The sequence below is a fragment of the Kogia breviceps genome, chromosome 19 (genome assembly GCF_026419965.1).
Source record: "Kogia breviceps isolate mKogBre1 chromosome 19, mKogBre1 haplotype 1, whole genome shotgun sequence".
Taxonomy (NCBI): Eukaryota; Metazoa; Chordata; class Mammalia; order Artiodactyla; family Physeteridae; genus Kogia; species Kogia breviceps.
In genome coordinates this window covers 12,121,858-12,145,388 of record NC_081328.1, presented here as the reverse complement: position 1 = coordinate 12,145,388, position 23,531 = coordinate 12,121,858, and the positions used below count along the sequence as shown (strand labels likewise).

General features: G+C 43.3%; 1 protein-coding gene across 2 annotated transcripts in view; it reads right to left on the bottom strand.

The window, feature by feature from the left end:
• SMG6 (SMG6 nonsense mediated mRNA decay factor) overlaps positions 1–23,531 on the bottom strand; it is a 221,888-nt gene that overhangs the window by 145,164 nt on the left and 53,193 nt on the right. For both annotated transcript variants that reach the window (XM_067020989.1, XM_059046651.2), the window contains exon 10: positions 20,525–20,670. In XM_067020989.1, the coding sequence (XP_066877090.1) occupies positions 20,525–20,670 (146 nt within the window). The remainder of the gene's footprint in view (positions 1–20,524; positions 20,671–23,531) is intronic.

Genomic DNA, 23,531 nt, shown 5'->3' with positions numbered 1-23,531 from the left:
TTCTGAACAGCACCGTGAGGATCCATGCAATCATGGCACTTGGGGAGGCCTGTCACGGGTTACACAGGCCTGTGCTGCCCACGCCCCAGCTCAGCAGAAAAAGAGAACTGCAGTCCAAGACAGATGAATCCTGGCCGGACTCTCAGCAGAGAGCCTGGAGAGTCGGACCAGTAAGGAAACAAACAACCATCCTTCCCACCTATCCCTCTCTATCCTTCTACCCCAATCTAGGCCCCCAAAGAAGAAAAATACACAAAACAACAACAAATTCAGGCAATTGCACAAGAGCTGTACCATGAAGGCGAGGCGGACTGCAACCACTTCTGGGCTGTGCCCCGTACCTCATCCCAGAACATGATTACAGAGCTGGAAACGTTCCTTACATACACACTGAGCCAGTCAGCCCCCCCTCATCCAGGGCTGGTGCTGAGAAGTCTGACTAGAAACTAGCAGTCAACTCTGACACACTCATTTACAACAGAAGGTGTGTATTAAACAAACTAGTCCAACCTTAGACAAAAAGTGAGAACAAAATGTGATTGGCATTCTTAATTATCCACGAAGAGCTCTCCCAGGCAAATCCTATGCATCTATGGGACTTTGATAAACAGTATTTCTCCTCCAGAGAAAACTGAAAATCAACCATTGCCAAAGAACCTCGTTTTTAAAGAATCCTGATAAGAAAACCTGCCATGGCAGACGAGTTAAGCCTGTGGCAGACACGCCTTTTGGGGATGACCAGACTGAAACCTGGCATTTCACTGAGACGGAGGATCTACACTGACTCTCTGCACATCACATGCCTGACCCTGAAGGGATGGAATGATCTCAATGGGAAAAACCCAGCAGCAAGTGCTGTGATACCAAAGCCACAGCTCCATGGGCCCCCAGAGCCTCTCAAACTAAGCTGCCAGCTAGGGAGCTAACACTAGCTTTGGATAAAATGCAGCTCTGGTGGAGTAATTAATTTTTTTCTTAACTGGGATTACATTAATTTTCAAGGACTAATGGAGTCCAGCTGTAAATGGGAAGAGCGGCTGCCGATGCACAAAGGCACTTGTGCGTACAACATTATAAACACACACATACACGCGCGCGCGCGCACACACACACACACACACACAGAGAGAGACCTATAAAAAGGATCCACTATAACAGGATATTTTTAGTTTCTACAATGCTGCACTAAAAATACAGCCCCGGCTGATACATCATGGCAGAACTATTCTCTCTCTGTCCCTTCAGGAACAGTTTAAAACATTTATTTTTGTTTCCTTTTTGCAATGGTCAGAGTAGAGAGAGAAAATAGCAACTCATTGATAAGAGGAAACGAGAGAGACATGAAAAATTGAAAACTACCTAAAAACTCATGGCGAGGTTTATTTTATTAGTTCTTAATAAATATCTTGCAGATTTCCTCAGGAAATACACCAGATCACATGTAAAATAGTTTGATACTGATGTCAACTGCGTCAACATATGAAGTCTATTAGGGTGAAGCCACAGCAGGGTGATCAGCGTGCTGAAAAACTCCACAGTACTTGGGGGGGGGGGGGAATCTCACGGCCTTCCAAATTCTTCGAGAGGTAAAAAAGTCAGCCAAGACGCAGAGAGAGAGAAAGAGAGAAAAAAAAGATCCCACATCCTGCTTTCAGCTGCCAGCAATGTGAAGTGCCCAGAGATTAATTCTACGTCTGGCCTGGAAATGTGACTTTAAAGCATGAGGGAGGGGAGTTGGGGGGGGGGAGGGGGGCGGTGAGGAGGAAAGAGGAAAGAGAAGGGCAGGCTAACTGAGGCTGGCAGCAGGCCACCAACCCCCTCCCAGAGCCATGTTTCAATGTAGACAGAAGTAAACCCCAACAGACAGCAGCGCCTCAGCCTGCCAGGGCCTTACACCAGCTGCAGCGCATCTCGCTCTCCACTCAGCCCCAAGTGCAGATGTTCCCTACAGCATCACTTCCGCTCGACTTTCTTTTAAAGAAATAGCACACATATGTGGAGGCATTTCCACCACTTCCCAACAGGACTCTCCTGGCTTTTAAGGGCTTCTGAGCAAGGGCGAAACTGACAGCAGGTACCACAATGGCTGAATGAGCTGCTCCCCCTCCCTTGGAAAGGAGCATCACCCATGGGCTAAAGAGCATTACTTAATTAACAGGACTGTCTTTATAAATCTGGCTTCTACTGTCTTCAGTGGGAGAGGCCCCCAGAGTTTGGGGCTAAGAAAAAAGGGAGAGAAGTATGTCAAAGATCTTACTCCTGGTTTCTCAAAGCAGTCCACTGTAGCATTACCATCTCAAACTGAGGGTTCTGATAGCCTTATCACCATGGAGCTTGCATAAGGCCATCTTAAAAGAATGTTCTAAAAACATATTAACATTTTGGGCCAGAAAGAAGGGAAGAGAAAGTTTCAAAAGGAAAGGTATGGTCAGTAGGGCCAAGTGTATGCAGAGCAGTTAGGTAAGTTGTGGACTGAAAACCATTCACTGAATCTGTTCTCAAAAGGTGAGTGACTGCAAATGGGCACAGGGCTCTTTTCAAGGCAACAGAAATGTTCTCAAATTTGATTGTGGTGATGACTGTACAATGCTGTAAATTTATTAAAAATCACTGAATTATAATTAAGCCACTTAAAATGAGTAACTGTCACATGTAAATTATATCTCAATAAAGTTTTCCTTTAAAAAAATAAAAACAAAAAATTTAAATTAAACAAAACCATATTAACATTTTGGGGAATTCCCTGGCAGTCCAGTGGTTAGGACTCCACACTTCCACTGCAGGGAGCCCAGCTTTGATCACTGTCTGGGAACTAACATCCCACAAGCTGTGTGGGGTGGCCGGGAAAAAAAAAAAAAATTAATATTTTACCAGGCATGTTACTTGGCTGCAAAAAAGACATTATTTTAAAAAAATAATAACAGTTTGCTAATTTCTTACATGCCTAAACTCATTTTCTACAACCCCAGACCCTGATAAGTTACTCAGTCCATCACTCACTGTTGATTAAGTACCTGATTTTGAAGTCAGCCTTGAACACTGTTAGGGATTTCATAAAATATACAGTCTTCTCATGTCCTCATGGAGTACATACTCTAGTTGAGGGATCTATGTATTTCATGGAGCTAAAATAATTTTGTTTTTTAGAATAGCTGAATATTCTCTAGTTGGTCTATTAGGTTACTAGTTCTTCTGGAATGAAATGAGAGAGAAGAATCAGCAATGTCAAAAGAAAACAAAACAACCCCCAGAACCAAAGTTGCTTTGTTTGAACCTCAAGTTCAAGAGAGGAAACAGAATCTTCCCTTAAGGGAAGGAGAGAAATACTGGCAATCAGTGGCAAACCATATTATGGTTAGAAGGCTTAATTCAACAAATATTTAATAAATGTCTTCTATGCACAAGGTACTAGATATAGAAACAGATTTAGAAACTGTTAACTAATTTGCATGATACAGCAAATAACACAATCAGAACTAGAACCTAGTTTTATCTAACTTCAACTTTTTTGTCATTACAATTTCTAAAATTACGTTTCTTATTACAAAAATATTGTGATCACTACAGAAAACTACAAAAATGCAGAGAACAGAAGAAGAAAATTTAAAACACCTTTAATTCTACCATCCTAGAGAATCATGATTAAGTTCTGATGTATATCCCTCAGTCTTCTTCCCCGAATGTGTATATAACATGTATTATTTTACGAAAATGTGATCAGTTGCAAAGTTCATAGTCATGAGACCACATGGCCTTCAGAGAAAGGAGAGATCACATTTTTGGTAGCTGACCCCACACCTAAGAGTCAATCACCCAGAAAACAGAAATGTGATGATATGACTCCCTATACCTGGCAGCATACATCTATTCCATCTCTATAAGTCTCGGAGCTCCTTAAAGCAAAGACAATTCAAAGATATTTCATTCTCCTCTACCCTCCTTCTGCACATCCCTGAGCACAAAATAATCAGGTGCACTGACTCACTCAGCAGAAATGCTGCCCTCAGTGCACCTTCCACAGTGCTTCCAAAACCAAGTCTAACCAATGAAAAGGGCCATCGGAGATTATGGGAAACATCTGTATCCAAATGTCTCTGGCCGAGCCTAGTCCCATGTGCTGGTGGCTTGTGGGCCCCCACTGGCACAGCCTTACCTCCTTGCTTTCAGCTCAATAGACAGTTTACTCCAAGAGCTTTTACTCCAAAATAAAGATAGTACTTCCTGGGCTTCCCTGGTGGCACAGTGGTTGAGAGTCCGCCTGCCAATGCCGGGGACGCGGGTTCGAGCCCTGGCTGGGAAGATCCCACATGCCGTGGAGCAACTAGGCCTGTGAGCCACAGCTACTGAGCCTGCGCGTCTGGAGCCTGTGCTCTGCAAGAAGAGAGGCCGAGACAGTGAGAGGCCCGCGCACCACGATGAAGAGTGGCCCCCACTCACCGCAACCAGAGAAAGCTCTTGCGTAGAAACGAAGACCCAACACAGCCAAAAATAAATAAATAAATTTTTAAAAATGCAATTAAAAAACAAAAAGATGGTACTTCCTTAGTAACATTCTGTTACACACCTAGGATTCATTCATCAATGAAAAGCAGGACAGCCACAAAAGGCAACAGTATTCTTTCCTCCCTGAAATGGCAAGACCACACAACTACTCACCTACATACCTATGCTAATTTTCCAGGCCTGAGCTATTCCCAGCTGGAAAGTAGTCACCTGAGGTGAGGTGAGGGGAAAGGTCTGACTCTTGACAATGCAACCCCTGACGACTCCAACCTTACCTCACTTCAAGTAATGGATAAAAGTGGGCTGATAACGCTGGTTGGGAACTCTTATATCGGGTGCAAAAGATCTACTCTCACAACATGTCACATTATTTAATTAAGCACGTAGGGTTCCTCATATCTCTTTCCAACTGAATGTAATTACAAACGATGCTAGAATTCCCTTCAGCTGATGGAAATGAAAATACGGTTGCAGGGATGACTAAAAACTTCTCCAATGGAAAGACCTTTTTAAGCTTAAGAGCAATGAAATAAATCATAAAGAATGGCATTTTTAACTATATAAAATTTTACAACTTTTATACATTAAAAAAATATAATTAAAAACCAAATACAAATAAGAAAATCTCCAATGAATATAAAAAGGACTTGCTATATTTACTATCTGTAAAGCTCAAATAAATTGGTATGAAAAATATTGGGCTGGAATAGAAAAATGAGCAGAGAACAAGACCACACAGAACTATACATGGGTGATAAAACATAGGAAAAAATAGGAAAAAATGTCCACTCTCACCAATAATCAAAGAAATGCAACTGCAAACAGGATAGGTTGGAAGACAGTTCGACAGTTTCCTACAAAACTAAACACAGTCTTACCATATGATCCAGCAATCACACCCCTTGGTATTTACTCAAATGAGTTGAAAACTTAAGTCCACACAAAAATCTGCACACAAATGTTTATAGCAGTTTTATTCATAACTGCCGAAATTTAGAAGCAACCAAGATATCCTTCAATAGGTTAATGGATAAGTCAACTGTGGTACATTCAGACAATGGAATACTACTCAGTGCTTAAAAAAAATGACCTATCAAGCCATGAAAAGACATAGAGGAACCTTAAATGCATATGACCAAGTGAAAGAAGCCAATCTGAAAGGGCTACCTACTGTATGATGCTAACTATGACATTCTGGAAAAGACAAAAACTATGGAGACAGTAAAAATACCAGAGGTTGCCAGGGGTTAAGAGGAGGGAGGGAAGGAGGGAGGAATAGGCAGAGCACAAAGGTTTAGGGCAATAAAACTATACTGTATGATACTATAATGGTGGATACATGTAATTATACATTTGTCTAAATCCATAGAACACCACCAAGAGTGAACTCTAAGGTGAACTATGGACATTAGGCGATAATGATGATTAGGTTCATCAATTGTAACAAATGAACCACTCTGGTTCTGGATGTTGATAGTAAGGGTGGTTGTGCATGTTTGGGGGCAGGAGATAATATGGGAACTCTGTACTTTCCACTCAATTTTGCTATGAATCTAAAACCTCTCTAAAAAATAAAGTCTATTTTTAAAAAAATAAAGATAGGTTTTATTCTATCATTTATTCTACAAATATATGAACGCCTACACTGTGCTAAGGACTATTAAACATTAACAATACTCAATGCTAGCCAGAGGTGGTCACTGGGCATTCTCAAACACTGCTGCTAAGACTGTAAGCTGGCACAGCTTCTTAAGTAAGTAATCCAGCTATCAACAGTGCTCAAAGACTTCAAACCTTTTAAACCCAAAAGTTAGCTTCTAAAAATATATTCTGGGGGCTTCCCTGGTGGCACAGTGGTTAAGAATCCACCTGCCAATGCAGGGGACACAGGTTTGAGCCCTGGTCCAGGAAGATCCCACATTCTGTGGAGCAACTAAGCCCGTGTGCCACAATTACTGAGCCTGAGCTACAGAGCCCACAAGCCACAACTACTGAGCCCGCACACCTAGAGCCCGTGCTCCACAGCAAGAGAAGCCACTGCAATGAGATGTCCGTGCACCGCAACGAAGAGTAGGCCCCGCTCATGGCAACTAGAGAAAGCCCACGTGCATCAACAAAGACCCAACGCAGCCAAAAATAAATAATTTTAAAACATATATATATATATATATATATTCCAATAAAACAATATGAAAAGCAGAAAATGGTTTAATGTTACAAAGATGTTAATAAAGCATTATTTATAATCCTAGAAAAGTGGAAAAAATGTGTGAAAACAGGGTAATGATTACATTAATTAATGTTAACATATTTACATTAGAATATTATTCAGCCATTAAACATGTTTACAAAGAATTTTATAACTGAATACTTATAATAAGTGAAAACAGTAGAATCAAACATTTTATATTCAGTATACTTTCAACTGTGTAAAAAAAAAACCTTGAATATTCACACATACACATAGGAAGGAATGTCATTGCTGGAAAGCTGGTTTACAGGTGGTTTCCACCTTTTTTAATATTATTTTTTCTAGTACTCAACAAAACCTAAAAGGTTAAATCTTTTAAAAGATTTTATGTAAGCTACTTATTATTTAGCTTACATAAAACAGGACAGAGTTGTTCCAGTAAGGTAAGAGTAAAAATATGGTAAATGAGTAGAGAAAGAGAAATAAAAGAATATTTATGGGCAGGAAGGATAGAGAATTAATGATGAACGATTCAGGAGACGAAAAAGGACAGAACTCACGCTGTATTCAAAGAAATTTTGCTTTCCAGAGACCTGAAGACACTGACTCCAGTATTAACAGTAAATACCAAGGCACATTTAATGCATTTTAATTTAATGTCAGAATCTAAAACATGCACTTGGAAATTACATATTCAGAAGTGTCACCTTAATGAAAAAACATGATTATAAGCAATGGCCCAAAACAGCAGATGCCTCCTGGCCTTGCCACTCAGCTTTCAGTGTCTAGACTGACTTATTGACAAACTTTATTCTTGATTTGAACTCAATTCAAAACCTACTTACTGAGAACTTACAGCACACTAGCAAGTGTTCTAGATGCTTGCAATACATTAGTGAATAAAACAGGTCAAGGATCCCTATCTGCAGGGAGCTTACAATCTTGCAGAGCAGTAGTAAGGGAAAACAAAGATACACACAAAAAATAAGTTGTCTAGTATTTAGAAAATTTGTGTTACAAAAAAGGAACGTCAAACAGGATAGGGGACATGGGAGAACAGGGTGGGAGTGCAGCCGTGTTAACAGGATGGTCAGAGTATGCCACACGGAGGCAACACTTAAGCAAAGACTTACAGGAGATGAGACATATGCCACGCAGACAGCTGGAGGAAGAGCATTTCCAAGTAGAGAAAACTGCTAACGCAAAGGCCCAAAGGTGGGAAAAGCCCTGGCTGATCAGAGGACTTGCCAGAAGACCAGAGTAACTAAAGCAAAGTAAGTAAGCCAGGGTCTGGTCTGAATGAGACCAGAGACAGCAAGGAGGAGTGGGGAGGAGGGGGAGTTCCATATAGGAAGGCCTTGTAAAGACCATGGCTTTTGATCTGAGAGAAATGGGAAGCTAGCAGGGGATTCTGAACAGAGGGACATGATGTTTTTAAGAGAATCACTGCTGTATAGAGTGGGGTGGGGGTGGGGGGGAGAGAGAGAGAGAGAGAGAGAGAGAGAGAGAGAGAGAGAGAGAGAGAGAGAGAGAGAGAGAGAGAGAGAGAGAGAGAGAGAGAGAGAGAGAGAGAGAGAGAGAGAGAGAGAGAGAGAGAGAGAGAGAGAGAGAGGAGAGAGAGAGAGAGAGAGAGAGAGGGAGAGGGAGGGAGGGAGAGGGAGGGAGGGAGAGAGGGAGAGAGAGTGTGTGTGCGTGTGTGTGTGTGTGTGTGTGTGTGTGTGTGTGTGTGTGTTTGGAGTAGAGGGAGACAGGAGAACAAGAGAGACCATACTTAGGAGTTTCAAATCTTCTGGATTGTCTTTCTCTTCGTGTTTAAAAAGAAGTTTTATTCACAAGGGGTATCCAGGCCATGTTTGCAAAGAGGGTTTTTGCTTCCAGTGTGGAATCTTGAAGAATGTGTCAATGGTCTGCAATTGTGTCCTCAGCAGGCATCTCAAAATAATGATTACCAAACATTTATCTCTGCTCATTGCCCTGACATGAGTTCTGGGCATCACCCTCTCTCAGGGGAGAGGTGAAAAGAGGTTATGCAGAACAAGCAGTGATAACAGGATGACGTCACAGGTGTGCCTCAGAGAAACCCCCAGTGAGTTCGGCTCATAACCACTCCACAGTGATTTACTCTACCCTGCCAACGCCAGCTGGAGGAGGAATGAAGAAAGCTGACACAGCCTTAAGCCCTGGGCAGGCATTATAAGATCTTTCTTCTTCCAGCCTCCTGCCAGCCCTTCCCCTCTTTCAACTGCTGATCCTTGCTTCAGTAGCCAACGTGTGAACAGCACGTGTCTGGATTTCAGAAACCTGCCCAGCAGTTGGAAATTCCCTGCAGCGTGTCAATTGCTGCATCTGCTCCTGGCACTTGGGGCAAGGGATCACATGGGCATTTTCTGAAATAAGCTTCAAGATGGGAGTCTTATATCTGAAGAGGGGACTAGAGAAGCCAGAAAACTCCAATTACAGTAAATAAATTCCTAAATATATGACAATCTGCCTTGTAAAAAGGAAACTGAGACACACAAGCCAACCAAACAGCTCTAAGAACAGCGGTAGTCAAGGACGAAAGCACAGAGCACCTTGACTAATGGAAAGGATTTTATGGGCCAACACAGTTTACCAGCTCTGTAGTGTAATGTGGCTGAAACTAGAGAGCACTCTCTCCCAGATCTCTAGCTCACACCCTTTGGGCAATAAACGGCTTCTATCATTTCAGCTGTGGGCCTCCCTCCCAGTAGTCTATACCTTGAACACCTCTTGGAAAAATTGAAAAATTTGAGCCCAATAACACTATCTGCCATAAAACTAGGCTGTAGGAGCTGAAAAGGAGATGCTCTTTGAAAAAGCAGCCTACCAGGCCCTTGCCACCCTAGATACAGGTGCCCCAATCACACTGCTCACAGGCAGAGGTAAAAAAATGCTCAAGTCTGATGCTTCAAAGGAAAAAGGAATAACAGCATTTCCTCTAGTAACACAGCAGGCAGACTAGGAACCTAGGTCTACTCTCCCAAGGAAACAACTAATTACCCTGGAAAAGTATTTTTAAAATCTTTTTAGAAAGCAGTGATGAGTTAGTAAATTAAAAAGGAATCCTCTGATCAGGAATTGAGTAAAGACAGGAAACTAGAGCTGTAAGTGTGAAATATGGCCAGACTTCACCCTAAGGACATTTGCTACCTGATGAACTTGAGCTTTGGTTTCCAAGGCTTCATGGGTACAGCCAACATAAGACGATGCCCAGGATCCCTGACATAAAGATGAGATCCCACAGAACTACACCCAAGTGTAAGGGTGAGTCAGAAGTAACCCCTTGGGACTTCCCTGGTGGCGCAGTGGTTAAGAATCCTCCTGCCAATGCAGGGGACATGGGTTCAAGCCCTAGTCTGGGAAGATCCCACATGCCGTGGAGCAACTAAGCCCGTGCGCCACAACTACTGAGCCTGCACTCCAGAGCCCGCGAGCCACAACTACTGAGCCTGCGTGCCACAACTACTAAAGCCTGCACGCCTAGAGCCCATGCTCTGCAACAAGAGAAGCCACCACAATGAGAAGCCCACACACTGCCACGAAGGGTGGCCCCCGCTCGCCGCAACTAGAGAAAGCCTGCGTGCAGCAACAAAGACCCAACGCAGCCAAATAAATTAATAAATTAATTTTTTTTTAAAAAAGGAAGAAGTAACCCTCAGACCCTTGATAAGACAGCTAGAAAACTGACTATATCAAACCCTGGGGCTGACTAGAAGAGAAAAAAATATTATACTGAAAGTATAGACTATACACTAGCCCTCACGGGGGTGTGCAGCCTGAATTCACATTATGTGAGTGGTCCAAAACCCCTCAAGCAGATATTTTAATTAGAATGATCATTCTAGACTCCCTCCACCAGGCTGTAGACAAAAGCAAACTCAAATCTTTTCCGCATTTTCATCCCAGGTCTCCAAGAAGTCCCACTTATGAAATCCTACAGAAAATAAGCAGATAACAGAAAAAAATTAAACTACAGAGGAAACAAGGCACATATGCAACAACCAGCAGAAACAAGAGATGAGCAGAAACTCACCTAAAAGGACCCCTTGATCAGTCCATAAAATAACCAGGGTTAATATTAAAAAAAAAATAAAAGACAAGCTCACAAATATGTTCAGGAAACAAGAAACTATAGAAAAAGAGCAGATTTAGGGGGAAAAAAAACAAAAATGGAAATTAAAATGTATAATTGAAATAAAATCTCAGCAAGGCATGTTTAGCAGATTAGATACAGCTAAGAAAAGATTCAGTGACAGAGTTAAGGAAATTATGAGGAATGTAGCACACACAAAAAAAGTCAAAAATGAAAGAGAGGTTTAGGAGACATGAAAGACAGAAGGAGAAGAGAAAGCACTGGCAGATGCAGTATTTAAAAAAAGAATGCTAAGAATTTTCTAAAACTGCTGAAATCAACTCACAGATACATGAAGCCCAACAAATCCTTAGCAGGAAAAATTTTAAAATAAGTACAAACCTAGACAAATCATTAAAACTGTAGAACATCAAAGAGTTAAAAAAAAAAAAAAAAAAAAAAAGCACCCAGAGAGAATAGATGACTTTTAAAAGGACAATTAAGACTGATGGCTGACTTTTAATCAGCAACAGTGACAGCCCAGAGACAGTAAAATATCTTCAATGGGCTGAAGAAAAGGAACTGTTAACCTAGAGTTCTATTACCGGTGAATATAGATCTTTTAGGAATAGAGAAAATAAAGGCTTTTCAGACAAAAATTGAAAAAGTTTGTCATCAAAAGAATGTCGCAATAAATTCTAAAGAATATACTTCAGACAGAAAGAAAACGATCCCAGGGAATTCCCTGGTGGTTCAGTGGTTAGGACACTACGCTTTCACTGCCAAGAGCCTGGGCTCCTCCCTGGTCAGAGAACTAAGATCCCACAAGCCACGTGGTGTGGCCAAAAAAAAAAAAAAAAAAAAAAAAAAAAGATCCCTGGTAGAGGGTCTGAAATGCAAAAAGGAATGAAAAGAAAGTAGTAAATATATAAGTGAGTCTAAACAAATATTTACCATAAAACCACAGCAACAATAATAATAATGAAAACAAAACAGAAATGAAAACAGTAACACTTGTCTTGTAGGGTTTAAAAGGAAAAAAATAATTAAAACAGCTGACAACAGCAGAATATAACCTGGGAAGATAAAGTTGGAAGAGAACAGATAGAATTTAAGTGTTCCAGGGTATCTGTATTATTTAGAAGGAGAGTGAAAATGTTGAAAAACTTTTGACTTTTGGCAAGGTAAATATGCATGCTTTAATTCCAAGAGTAACCACTAAAAAAAAAAAAAAAAAAAAAAAAAAGGAAACAAGTGGGGGGACGAGGAGAAAGAATGGGGGGAAAATCCAGAAAAAAAGTAAGAAAGGAGAAAAAAAACAGAATAGGTAGGAGAATGGAAAAGCACTGGGAGAAAATATTTGCAAAATATATATCTGATAAGGGGCTTATATTCAGATTATATAAAGAACTCTTAAAACTTTTTCAATAATAAAAACAACTCGGGGGCTTCCCTGGGGGCTTCCCTGGTGGCGCAGTGGTTGAGAGTCCGCCTGCCGATGCGGGGGATGCGGGTTCGTGCCCCCGGTCTGGGAACCGCTGGGCCCGTGAGCCATGGCCGCTGAGCCTGCGCATCCGGAGCGTGCGCGTCCGGAGCGTGCGCATCCGGAGCCTGTGCTCCACAACGGGAGAGGCCACAACAGTGAGAGGCCCGCGTACCGAAAACAACAACGACAACAACAACAACAACAACGACTTGGTTTTTAAAATGGGCGAGGGGCTTCCCTGGCGGTCCAGTGGTTAAGACTCTGTGCTTTCACTGCAGGGGGCCGGGGTTGGATCCCTGCTCAGGGAACTAAGATCCCACAAGCCGCATGGCGTGGTCTGAAATAAAATAAAATAAAACTAGAAAAAAAAAATTCTTTTAAAAGGGCAAAAATATTTAAATAGGCACAAAGAAGATATACAAATGGTAAGTAAGCACATGGAAAGTCATTATCCTTGGTCATTAGGGAAACACAAATTAAAACCAAAATGAAATAGCTCTGCACATCCACTAACATAGCCAAAGTAAGAAAGACAGACAATACCTAATGTTGGCAAGGATGCAAAGAAACTGGGACTCTCTCACACACTGCTGGAGGGAACGTAAAATGGTTCAACCACTTTGGAAAACAGTTTAGTAGTTTCTTATAAAGTTAAACATACATTTATGACCCAGGAAATCCACTCCTAGGTATTTACCCAAGAAGGATGAAAATCTATGTTCACAGAAAGACATTCATACAAATGTTCATGGCAGTTTTATTCATAGTAGCCCCAAACTATAAACAACCCAAATGTTCATCAACAGGTAACTAGATAAACAAAACTTCAGTACAGCTGTAAGACAGAATACTATTCAGTAATACAGAGTAATGAAATACTGATACATATAACAACATGAATAAATCTCAGAAACATAACACTGAGCAAAAGAAGCCAGACACAGAAGAGTACACAACGTATGATTCCATTTAGATGAAACTCTAGAAAAGACACATCCAATGTATGGTGACAAAAAGCGAGTGGATCAGTGGTTTCCTGGGGCCAGGGGAAGGGACGGAGATCAACCGGGATGGGCACAAGGAGAACTTCTTGGGGTGATAGAAACGTTCTGCATCTTGACTGTGATGATGACTAGTTACCTGGGTATATAAATTGGCCAAACGCATTGAAATGCACACTCAAAATGGGTACATTTAACAAAAAAAAAAGGGTACATTTTAGTGTATGTAAACTTGACCTCAATAGAATTGATTTTTAAAAACTAGGATGGTATTACATAACTGTCAATGGACTCAATGCTCATAATAGCCTCAAAGAGAAAACAACTCAAATGTCCACAAACAGAAAACTGGATAAACTGCAATAAATGAAGAAAATGTAGTACTGTAGCAATGCAAAATGAGTGAACTACAAACTACACATATCGACAAGGACAGATTCACAAACATTACCTGGAACAAAATAAGCCAGAGAGAAACGAATATAAATAATATTATTAGCATGATTTCATTTACATGCAAGCAAAAGCAAACTATGTTCTCTTTAGAGGTATATACAATACTTAGATGATAACACTATAAAAGAAAGCTAAGGAATTAATTCCACAAGTCAGGATGATGGCTCCTGCAAGGGTGAGAGGGAACCACCATGAAGATGAAAACACAGGGAACAGCTCTGAGGTACTGACAATATTTTATTTCTTAACCTGGGTGCTGGCTGTATGTGCATTCACTTTATTATTCTTTCAAATATTTTATACTTTCACACCCTTTTCAGTATGAATGACATACCCACCTTCCCTTCAGGGCAAAAAAAGAATCACAGTCTCATTTAAGAATGGCATGTGAAAAACCTCTGTTCAAAAAGCAAGGCAGATACTAGAAAAGATGGCGAAAATAAGAAACAATGTTCCTAAAAAGTACTTTTTTATTTTAAAGAGACACTACATATCCCAAGCAAGAGAAAGACTCAACACTTCTTTTACCAACTGGTCATGAAAAATGCTTTCCACTGTGAGGGGAGAGTGCCCTCACCTATGACAGTGGTAAACACAGACCCCAGACAACCCTGATTTGCTCAAACCATGTCCTTCTGCCAGCTTATTACCTGTGGCTCCACTTGGGCCTTAAGCAACTTGGGAGAATTCTGACTCCCTCAACTCCCTCACTTCTACTTCTGTTCCTCTTCTCAGATCAGACTCAAGGATCACTTTCTTCATCAAAGAACAGCAGCTGCTCAGATTGCAGGGGAAGAGGGGAGGCAGGGTGGGATTCCTTGCTTTGTTTAGCTGTCTCAATTTAGGTCCAAAGAAATTTTCGTGTGCCTTCTCATACAGATGGCTTGACCCTTGAGACCTAAGTGTAATTTACTAGCTGTGCAACCTTGCTTAAGTTACTCAACTTTTCTGATATATTTCTCACCACCTATGGAATAGGACACAAAATATCTGTCCCACCCGTCTCAGAGGGCTGATGGGAGAAATCAAATGAGAATACATATGTAGCAACTATAAAATGTCATCAGGTATTATCACAGTGTTGTTCTGTTGTTGTCATTACTGGCCACTACCTCTGAAAGCTACAATTCTTCCCCAGATCATAGTTTGTTAGGGTCCAAAGTACAACTTACTCCCCCTAACCCCCATCCCCAGAACACACACATTTCCCCTGTGTATTCAACATTTAGCACACATCTGGCCCGCGCCCTCCGTAAAATTTAGAATTTTACTCCTCAGGAAAAGCTTAAAGAGAGTTCAGAAAAGGGAGCTGGAAGTCCTGCTGCCAGCGTCAACCCTAACCCCTAATAATGTCTCCCTTTCAGAATAAGTCCATCCAGGAAGAAAAAAACATCAAATTGAGAAGCTATAAAATGGCAACAGAGATGAGGTTTCTAGCCCACATGAATGACCAGGCCACGATCGGATACTGCACTTCTGCACTGCAAGGCAAAGCAGCCATGGACACCAAACCACACAGTCACCTTGGGGCAAAACCAGAAATCATTTCATCAGCCGACACGGTAAGAGGCTTAATTTCATTGATATGAGTGAATTTTCTCATTTCTTTAGCTTTTCACAACTGCTTCTCCTCCCTCAGCCTAAAGTAATGGATTCATTCTGAAAACAACAAGGACCCTGGAATTCATAATAGGGAAGATAGGAAGATCCCTTGACAAACTCACTTCCTTAATTTTTTCTTCTTTTCCAGGGAATGCGGAGGGAAGAAGTCCGTGCTAAGCAGCCTGTTGATGGTTCTATCTCCCCCAGAGGGATAGAGGGCATGGCTGAGGGATGCTGCCTCCTAAAGCCTAGCCTCTTCTGACCTCTGAATCTAATTCTCACATAATTTGTTGGCCAAGCTGGCTGTTTCTTCGTTTATTTGCTCTAAACTGAGCTGTCCTGAAAACGAAGGTCAGGCAGTGCTGATTACCTGTAGAAATCTCCCCACACAGATCCTTGAGGAGAAAGAGCCCAAGGGCTTCCACCACCAGAGATAGACAAGGAGGAAGGAGAGGGGCGGTTTACACAGCTAAACTCAAGCCTAACCCTTTATGAAAGGTGGATTTCCTGTACAACTGTTCTGACAAGCAGAGGATTAGGCACTTCATATATTCTGCTTGGGTAAGAGACTCAGACAGAAGTGAATAGCCACAGAGGAGCAAATTGCTTTCCTAAAGGTCTCTAAGGTGGTTGTATGCCACAGACAAAGACATTTTGGTTGTGAATTGAACTTCTCAACCGGAGTCAACCTGCATACACAACCACAGCGTGAAGGTGTGTGGTTCCTATCTCAAGCATCCCACACACTGGGGTTAAGCTCTGTCGGTCCCGTATCAACAGCTGTGATTCTCTATCCCTCTGGAGGCATGCATGTGGCACTCCCTCCTACCACCTCCTGCAATTCAGGATTACTAACAAACCATAAAAGCAAGCATACATGATAAAGAAAGGAATGCCAGCCTAGCCCTGCCTCAATCCCAGGCCCTAAATGTTCCCTAAGAACAGGGAGCACCAACGGCTCACACAGGCGGTGTCTCTTGGGTGCCCTCTTGCTGCCACCAGGGCTTTTCTGCAAGGCTGCAGTGGAGGCCGACTCTATGAACTGGTAGGGGAGGAAAAAGAGGAGGAAAAAGAGGGGGAAAAAGAGGGGGAAAAAGAGGGGGCCAGGGCACAGAAAAGGGAAGTTATTCCAGTGGTGGCCAATGAATAACATCCAGTGATTTACAGGAAGTATAATCCAATAATACAGTAAAATAAAACAGTGTGTGCCTGAGATGGTTTTGATTCCAGGAATTATAAAACATATTCTTTAAAAAGACAGAGAGAGAGACAGAGAGAGAGAGAGAGAGCACAAGAGGGGGAGAGAAAAAGAGGGGGGAAAAAAGGGGGCCAGATTGGAGCAAATTGGGCACAGATGGGGGATGCAATGGGGTTTCAGTGATGCCCTACCACAAATGTTGCTTCAATTATTACTCTTCAAGAAACTAGAGTTTTATTTCCTTAAATTACAGAATTTTTTTAAAAATTAAAATTCTTAGAGTGCTTGTGGTTTAGATCAGCCATTCCCCCTCCAGCACCACATCAGCCAATCAGATGGCTACTGAAGTGTTAAATGCTGAGGCACGTGGAGAAGGCCCCGTTTCTCCCTTCAGGAATGCTGTAGAGAGATTACCAACTGTGACATCACTCTGGGAACCACCTATCTCACCACCACCCATCACTCGCCAAAGGGTAATTTTGGACAAAGGCCAGGAAGGAAACATACCGTTCAATGAGGGCTGGCCTGCCCGGAACCTGGCCTTCCTCATCCATGCATTCAATGAATACTTACTGAGTGCCTAAGAAATACCAGGCACCATGCTAATGGCCCCAAACACCCCTCAAATTTATCTGTCCCCAACCACTTCAGCGTAGGTATTAGGATTCTAGACTCTCTGTAGTCCCACTGAAGTAGGCTTTTTTGCATAGGGCCCATGTGAGGGGAGGAGATAAAGGTATCCCCACCAATAGCCCTGAACTTGTGAGTTTTAAGATCACTGCTGAGACCTGAAAGTTTAGTTGGTTAAATGATGTGGCAAAACTCATTTTTCCCTTATCGGAAGGGGGCAAATCTCTGCCTCCCTGAGCTCCAGGAAAAACTATAACCTCGGAAAGGGGAAAGATGCCTGTCACTCACCACCATCTAAGTTTTTCCCTCCGTTTGGCTTGTGAGGTGTCCACAGCTTTAAAACAGTTCTAAGTCTCTCGACCCCAAGGAAAGCACATTTGAAAAGTAATCACACTGAAGTGTTAGTAACAGTATCATTTCCACCCTGGACTGTTGGTATTTTGAAAAGAGGGCTTATACAAGGGTAGCATCAAACACACACAAAAAAGAATTAGAGCCATCAGCAAAGGACGTACTTTTTAGTAAGGACGTCCCTGTTGCCCTCCTTAAGTACCACATCTACAGGGAAGGGTCAGGCACAGATTGAGAGGATTCCGACTGCCTTGGGGGACACAGATCACCGCTGTTTCGGGCTGGAACGTTCCTTCTCTACAGAGTCCAGGAACTGACATATGCAAACACCCACCCAGAAGGACACGTCCAAGAAGGAACGGAAAGAAAAATGATGGCCCAGATGTTCTGTAACTTGCAGTGACTGCCAAATCACCACAGACCCCAAGCACCTGGGAGGGCCAGGCAGCAGCAGGCCCTTGCTTCCTGGTCTCAGACAGCCAGGGTCCCGCGGCTGGGTGGCGACTCTGACAGCAAGCAGACTGGCCTGGAGAGAAGCCTTCAGAAGGGCACCGGCTGACGGGACTTGGGGGCTGAACACTCAGGGCTGATTTATCACTTCCTTACTCATAAAAATGTGATTCAAACTGCTGCTGATTAGTGAAGGATTTAAATCTTTACCCTCTCCCCAACCCCCTTCCCTCTCCACCCCCGGCACAGATGCTGCTGCTCAGCCACAACACCCCCTTCTTGCCACTGTCCGTGCAAGCACAGCACAGGGGCCCAGAGAAGATGACTCATGTGCTGGGAAATGGAAAAGCGCATCTTCCCACCAGCCAGCTCTGCTGAGTGCTCCGCTCACCCCTCTCCCAATGGCAGCCCACACAGTGGGGTCTGGACGGCCGCCTCAGCTGCACACCGGGGACTTGGCAGCACGTCCACAGAGCGCTCTGTCCTGGCTGAGTGTTATATCCTGTGGCCCAGGCTGTTTTCCCTGAAACACCCTGGGAGCTTCTGACCACCTCAGCTCATACTCCTCTCGGCCCCAGCTGCCCCAGGGAGGTGAGCGTCAGGACAAAGCCAGAACCAGAGGTAGGGTCTCACGCACAGGCCGCGACACGTCCTTCCTGGCTATCAGGTCCTCATTATGACCGACCATGGAAAAGGGTCCTAGAAAAAGTACCCTGGCCTCAAAAGGGGAACACCTACTTCCTTCTTTCTCTGTTCTCACCATCTCACCTTCCTTTCACCCATATTTTCTTAACTTTTACTTTACAACAGCTCCAAGAAAAGGACTCACTGGTGGCCTATAAAAGGGCCAACGTATTCCTTTCCATGGAGCAGAAGTTGCTGACAACAGATGCTCCACAGGTAAGAGCTGCGGGGTCTTTACATCCCCACCTCCAGGTCACTCGATGCAGGAACAGTGCCTTGGCAGAGGCTGCAGCCCTGTGACAGGCAGCTTGCTGTTGCTAGAGGGAGGCAGGAAAGTGAAGAGTGAGGCACCTCGGGAGGCCCCATTCCCTGAGTCCGGTGAGCTTCCCACTTGGTAGCCCAACCAGCGGAGTAACGATGAAGGGATCAATCTCCCTCCCCTCTGAACTGACGGCCTCACCACACTTTACAAACTTTATTTCCTCCTTTCTGAAAACCTCCACTGCCTCTCAGGACTGCATGCTTCCTCAGAACTGTTCTTGGGAATATTTAGCCAAGTTCAAAAGGGAACCTAAGCCCCTGCATCTCACCTTCTTCCGGGAATTCTAAATGCTGCAGCAGGCAGAGTGAAAGCAGAAAACCCTTTAGGATTCAGATGTGATTGAAAACCCAGGCAAACTAGCAGAGGACCTTGCAGAGTCCCAGGAGGAGCCAAGTTTCAAGGGAAAGGGCAGCGTACCCACTCATCAGGGGAGAACACCCCCGTGCAGCAGGCTGAAGCATACCCTAAATACAAATGCGAAGGGAAACAAATCAACTTCGGAGTGAGAGAAATCACTAAGAAAAGGTGTGATGAAAGAACTAGTGATCCTCTGTCCAGAAACACCAGGTCTGTTTTACAATGGACTCTCCATAGGGCAATTCCCGCCTCTTGGCATTTCAGATGATAAGCTTCCAGCCCCGAGACCAGACACTCTCTGCCAGTGCTCTGAAATGATTCTTTGGCAGCACGAACCAAATCTCCTTTGCAAACAAACACACAAAATAATGTCACCTCCATGCTACAGATTTCCATCAAGTCAAACCCCACCATCCTTACCTCAGTGGGGTGGAGGAAAGGGAAGGGGAGGGACCCAGTAGCATCCTTCAACTGTGACCTGGTCATCAGAACATTTAAAACTCCTGCCAATCAGCACCACCCCCCATTTCTCCTACCCCAGCCCCCACCTCATGTTAAAAAACCCCCAGTGTTCAGAAAAGCATTTCGGAATGCACACTAGTACATTTGCCAAATTCTGGGCCTGGTGATTTTTGTGCTTCCAGATTTGAGTCACCAAAGCTCATCGATTCTCTGTTCTTACTCCCTGGCAGACTCCCACAAGGGATATCCCATAGGGAACTAGACTTTTCCATATTGAACAAACAGGGTACATGAGTCCAGAAACAGCTATTCCCAATCCCTGCCAAGCGTATGGTCTCTGCAATGAAACATTTCAGCAATGCCTCCCCCCCTGGGAGACGCTCTGGGTCTGCAGCCTCCAAGAGGCCTTGCTGCTGCCTTTAGCGTGGCCAGATGTGCAACAGCATCTCTGGGTTTGCAAATTAAGCTCTATACCCATGATTCCCTCCAACCATCCCACCCAAGCACTAGAGAGTCATACAGATTTCAGAGGGTAAATTAAAGATCTGAAAGGCAATGGAGGAAAAGGGTGTGTGTGTGTGTGTGTGTGTGTGTGTGTGTGTGTGTGTGTGTGTGTGTGTGTGTGTGTGTGTGTGTGTGTGTGTGTGTTTTGAGGGGACTGTGTAGTGGTGTGGTAGCATAGGAAAGAAGCTAGATTAATCTTTATCTGTCTAGATAAAGAAACTGGACATTCCTTACCTTTCAATTGGGAGTTGTGTACAGCAAACATGTTGATGGTCATGAGCTGCAGCATGCGGGTACTTCCAATAGGAGAGGGGCTATGCTGCAGCAACACCTGGAACTCCTTGAGGACCTTCTCAGCCACTGCAGGGAATGTCTCCATCCTACAAATACAGCCAGCCCATCAGTGAGGCACATCCCCAAGAGCACTCGGTGTACACACACACACACACACACACACACACACACACACACTCATTCTCTCTCTCCCTCTCTCTCTCTCCCCGCACCCCCCACACACCCAGGAAAAGCAGACAGCTAACGCCTAGGACATTTCTTTGCTACTTTCACAAACCTTCCTAGTACCCTAAGGTTGTGAACAAATTTAAGAGAAAGAAGTTCAGAGCTCAGAGATGGAAATAACTCAATTTTTGGATAAATCACCATGAGTTTTCATGCTTTGGTATGCTATTTCCTAACCTCTGGCAATAACTGGATTCAAGTTGAAATCAAAGTTTCTCTCTGAAACAATCAGTTTTTCTAAAGAGTGAACAAATTTACTTTAAGCTCTAAGACCGGCATATTCCCCAAACTCTCTGGTATGAAGACCATATTCTATGAAGAGGTACGTGAATCTAAAGATTCTTCACTCAAAGCTTTACTTCAGAAAACCAGATGCAGTTCTGCTGCCATCTACTTAGGGACTCTCACACTAATCGCTCCACCTAAGGATCCCAAATCGCCCCTGGAAGAGTCCCTCGACCTAGGGCCCTGATGATCTGTTTCGGTCTTTCCTGTGTTGCTGTCCTCCTCCCTCTCACAAGCCTCTGCTCATCAGGGTCTGTATGTTTTCAGGCCAGTGGAAATATAATGCCCTGGCCAACTGCCACTCCCAATACAGGAAGAGCCTGTAATGTAGGGAGGTAGAAATCTAGCCAGTGACCCAGGGCTCCTAAAGAGAGGTCATTCAAACCACTGCCTGCCAAAAGTGGCCACAAACAGTGGTGCATGCCTGGAGCTCCTCTGGCAACAGGAACAAACCACAGCTGAAGTCCTCAGAAATAAAAAGCAAATTTGAACTTGGTGCTAGAGAGAGAAACCAGGCACCCGGGCCTTAGGGCCATGCCGAACAATCCGTGGTCAGCAGAGTATCTTTTATCCATCCTCAAACCCCCCACCCCCCAAAAACAAACAAACTGCTTGTGATACACTGTGGGGTGGGGTGAGGGAGAGCTCCAGCCTGGATTAATAAATAGCTTCTGGAAAGCCACAGGGAAGGGAATCCTCCTCAAAAGATACAAAACAGTTTCAAGTCCTAGGGAAAGGCGCTTCTACTTTCACCTGAACCTTGGCTCTTTCCCCGCTGAGTTGTACCTTCCTCAGGTCAGAAAACTCCAGAGCTTTCTGGCCTCCTGGCAATCTTCATTCCTTGCCCTTGGAGGCAACTCCTATGACTGACCTCCTAGTACCCAGAAGTCATGCCACAGTTATGGGTCAATTACAGTTTATACTCCAGTGCCCTTCTCCGCTGAGCTGTCCTCATTTTCATTGGCACAAAACATGCCAGGCATTTGCTTTCTTCGCCCCGCGTGCCGTTTCAAGTGCCACTGCCACCACCGAACAACAACAAAACAACCGAAACACACTCCCCACCCACCTCTAAAAAATTTCAGAACCATTAAAACTCTCGGTCAGTTTGGAATGGCAGAGAGTGATATGTTTGAGGCTGGATTGGATCTATTTTTCCCCATGGGCTATAACAAAGGTTTCATTTTAAATCCTGACACTGTGCAGCACTCCTTCTGGTGGAGGTGGGGAGGGGGGCTAGAACTTCTCGTTACGAGAATAGCAGAGTTCACTCTGCTTGAAAAGCAGCCACACTGGGCAAGTTTCAGAGCCATGTGTCTCCGTGTTGAAAGGCGGTAGAGAGCCAGCACAGAACGACATGACAGAAGTGTCACGTGGGACAGTCTTGCTTCGAGGTTGTGTCTGAGGAAGCCTCTTCCCTGGATGGGAATTGAAACAGATCCATTAACACTCCCTAGGTCAGAATGAAGTCTCAAACGAGCACCAGGCCAAATGTCCACATCTTCTTTTTTTTGAAAGCTTAAAAAAAAAAAATCCCCTGCTCGCCTTTCAACTAGTTCAACATGATTAAAACAAAAGAAAAAAAAAAATCAAATGCATAAGTTAGAGTAACTTCAATTCTGAGATATGAGGAAAGATGGCATTCTCAGACAGAATCAGCTTTGTTAGGCAACAACTGAAGGACACACAGATAAAAGATTCTTCCTCAGAGCTCAATAACAGCGTTTCTGGTGCCCGATTTCGTAACCAAAATGATGTCTGTTTTTGGCCTCGAGTTACCTGTAAGTAGTTTTATTTCTTTCTCTTCGCTCCACCCCATACTGCAGAATGAAAATTATACTAAAACTGAGATAATGACAGTATACAATTTGTTTAGAAAAAACCCACAAAATAAAATTATGGTTTTTATGGCTACATATGTAAGTATGGAAACACAGTAGAAAGGTCTGGAAGAATACATAACCTGATGCCCGGCATTATCTCTTTGGAAGGCACAGGGGTTGGAGGAGAGTTGAAAGAAATTTTAGAAAAGGATGTTATACTTTTATAAGGAGATTTTATATATTACTTATGTAATAATTGTGAAAGTGTCAGGCAAGCAGCAGCAGCAGTAGTAGCAGCAGAGGAAGAGGAGAGAAAGCACAAAAAAAGGGCAATTTATAACAGCCAAAAATTGCAAGCATCCTGAAACGCCCAACAACAGCCGATGATTAAAATGGCACATCCATACAACCGAATTCTATTTTTTAAAAGCTGTATTAGATGTTTTAATCACGTGGGAGAAAGTTCAACATATATTAAATGAGGACAGTTTTAAAGTAGTTTAACGCGATCCCTTTTTATACATATTTGTAAAAAATAAATAAGAAAATGTGTGTGCGTGATGTATAGAAAAGAAGATAAAATATACACCAAGTGTCAGTGGTAGATAGTTATC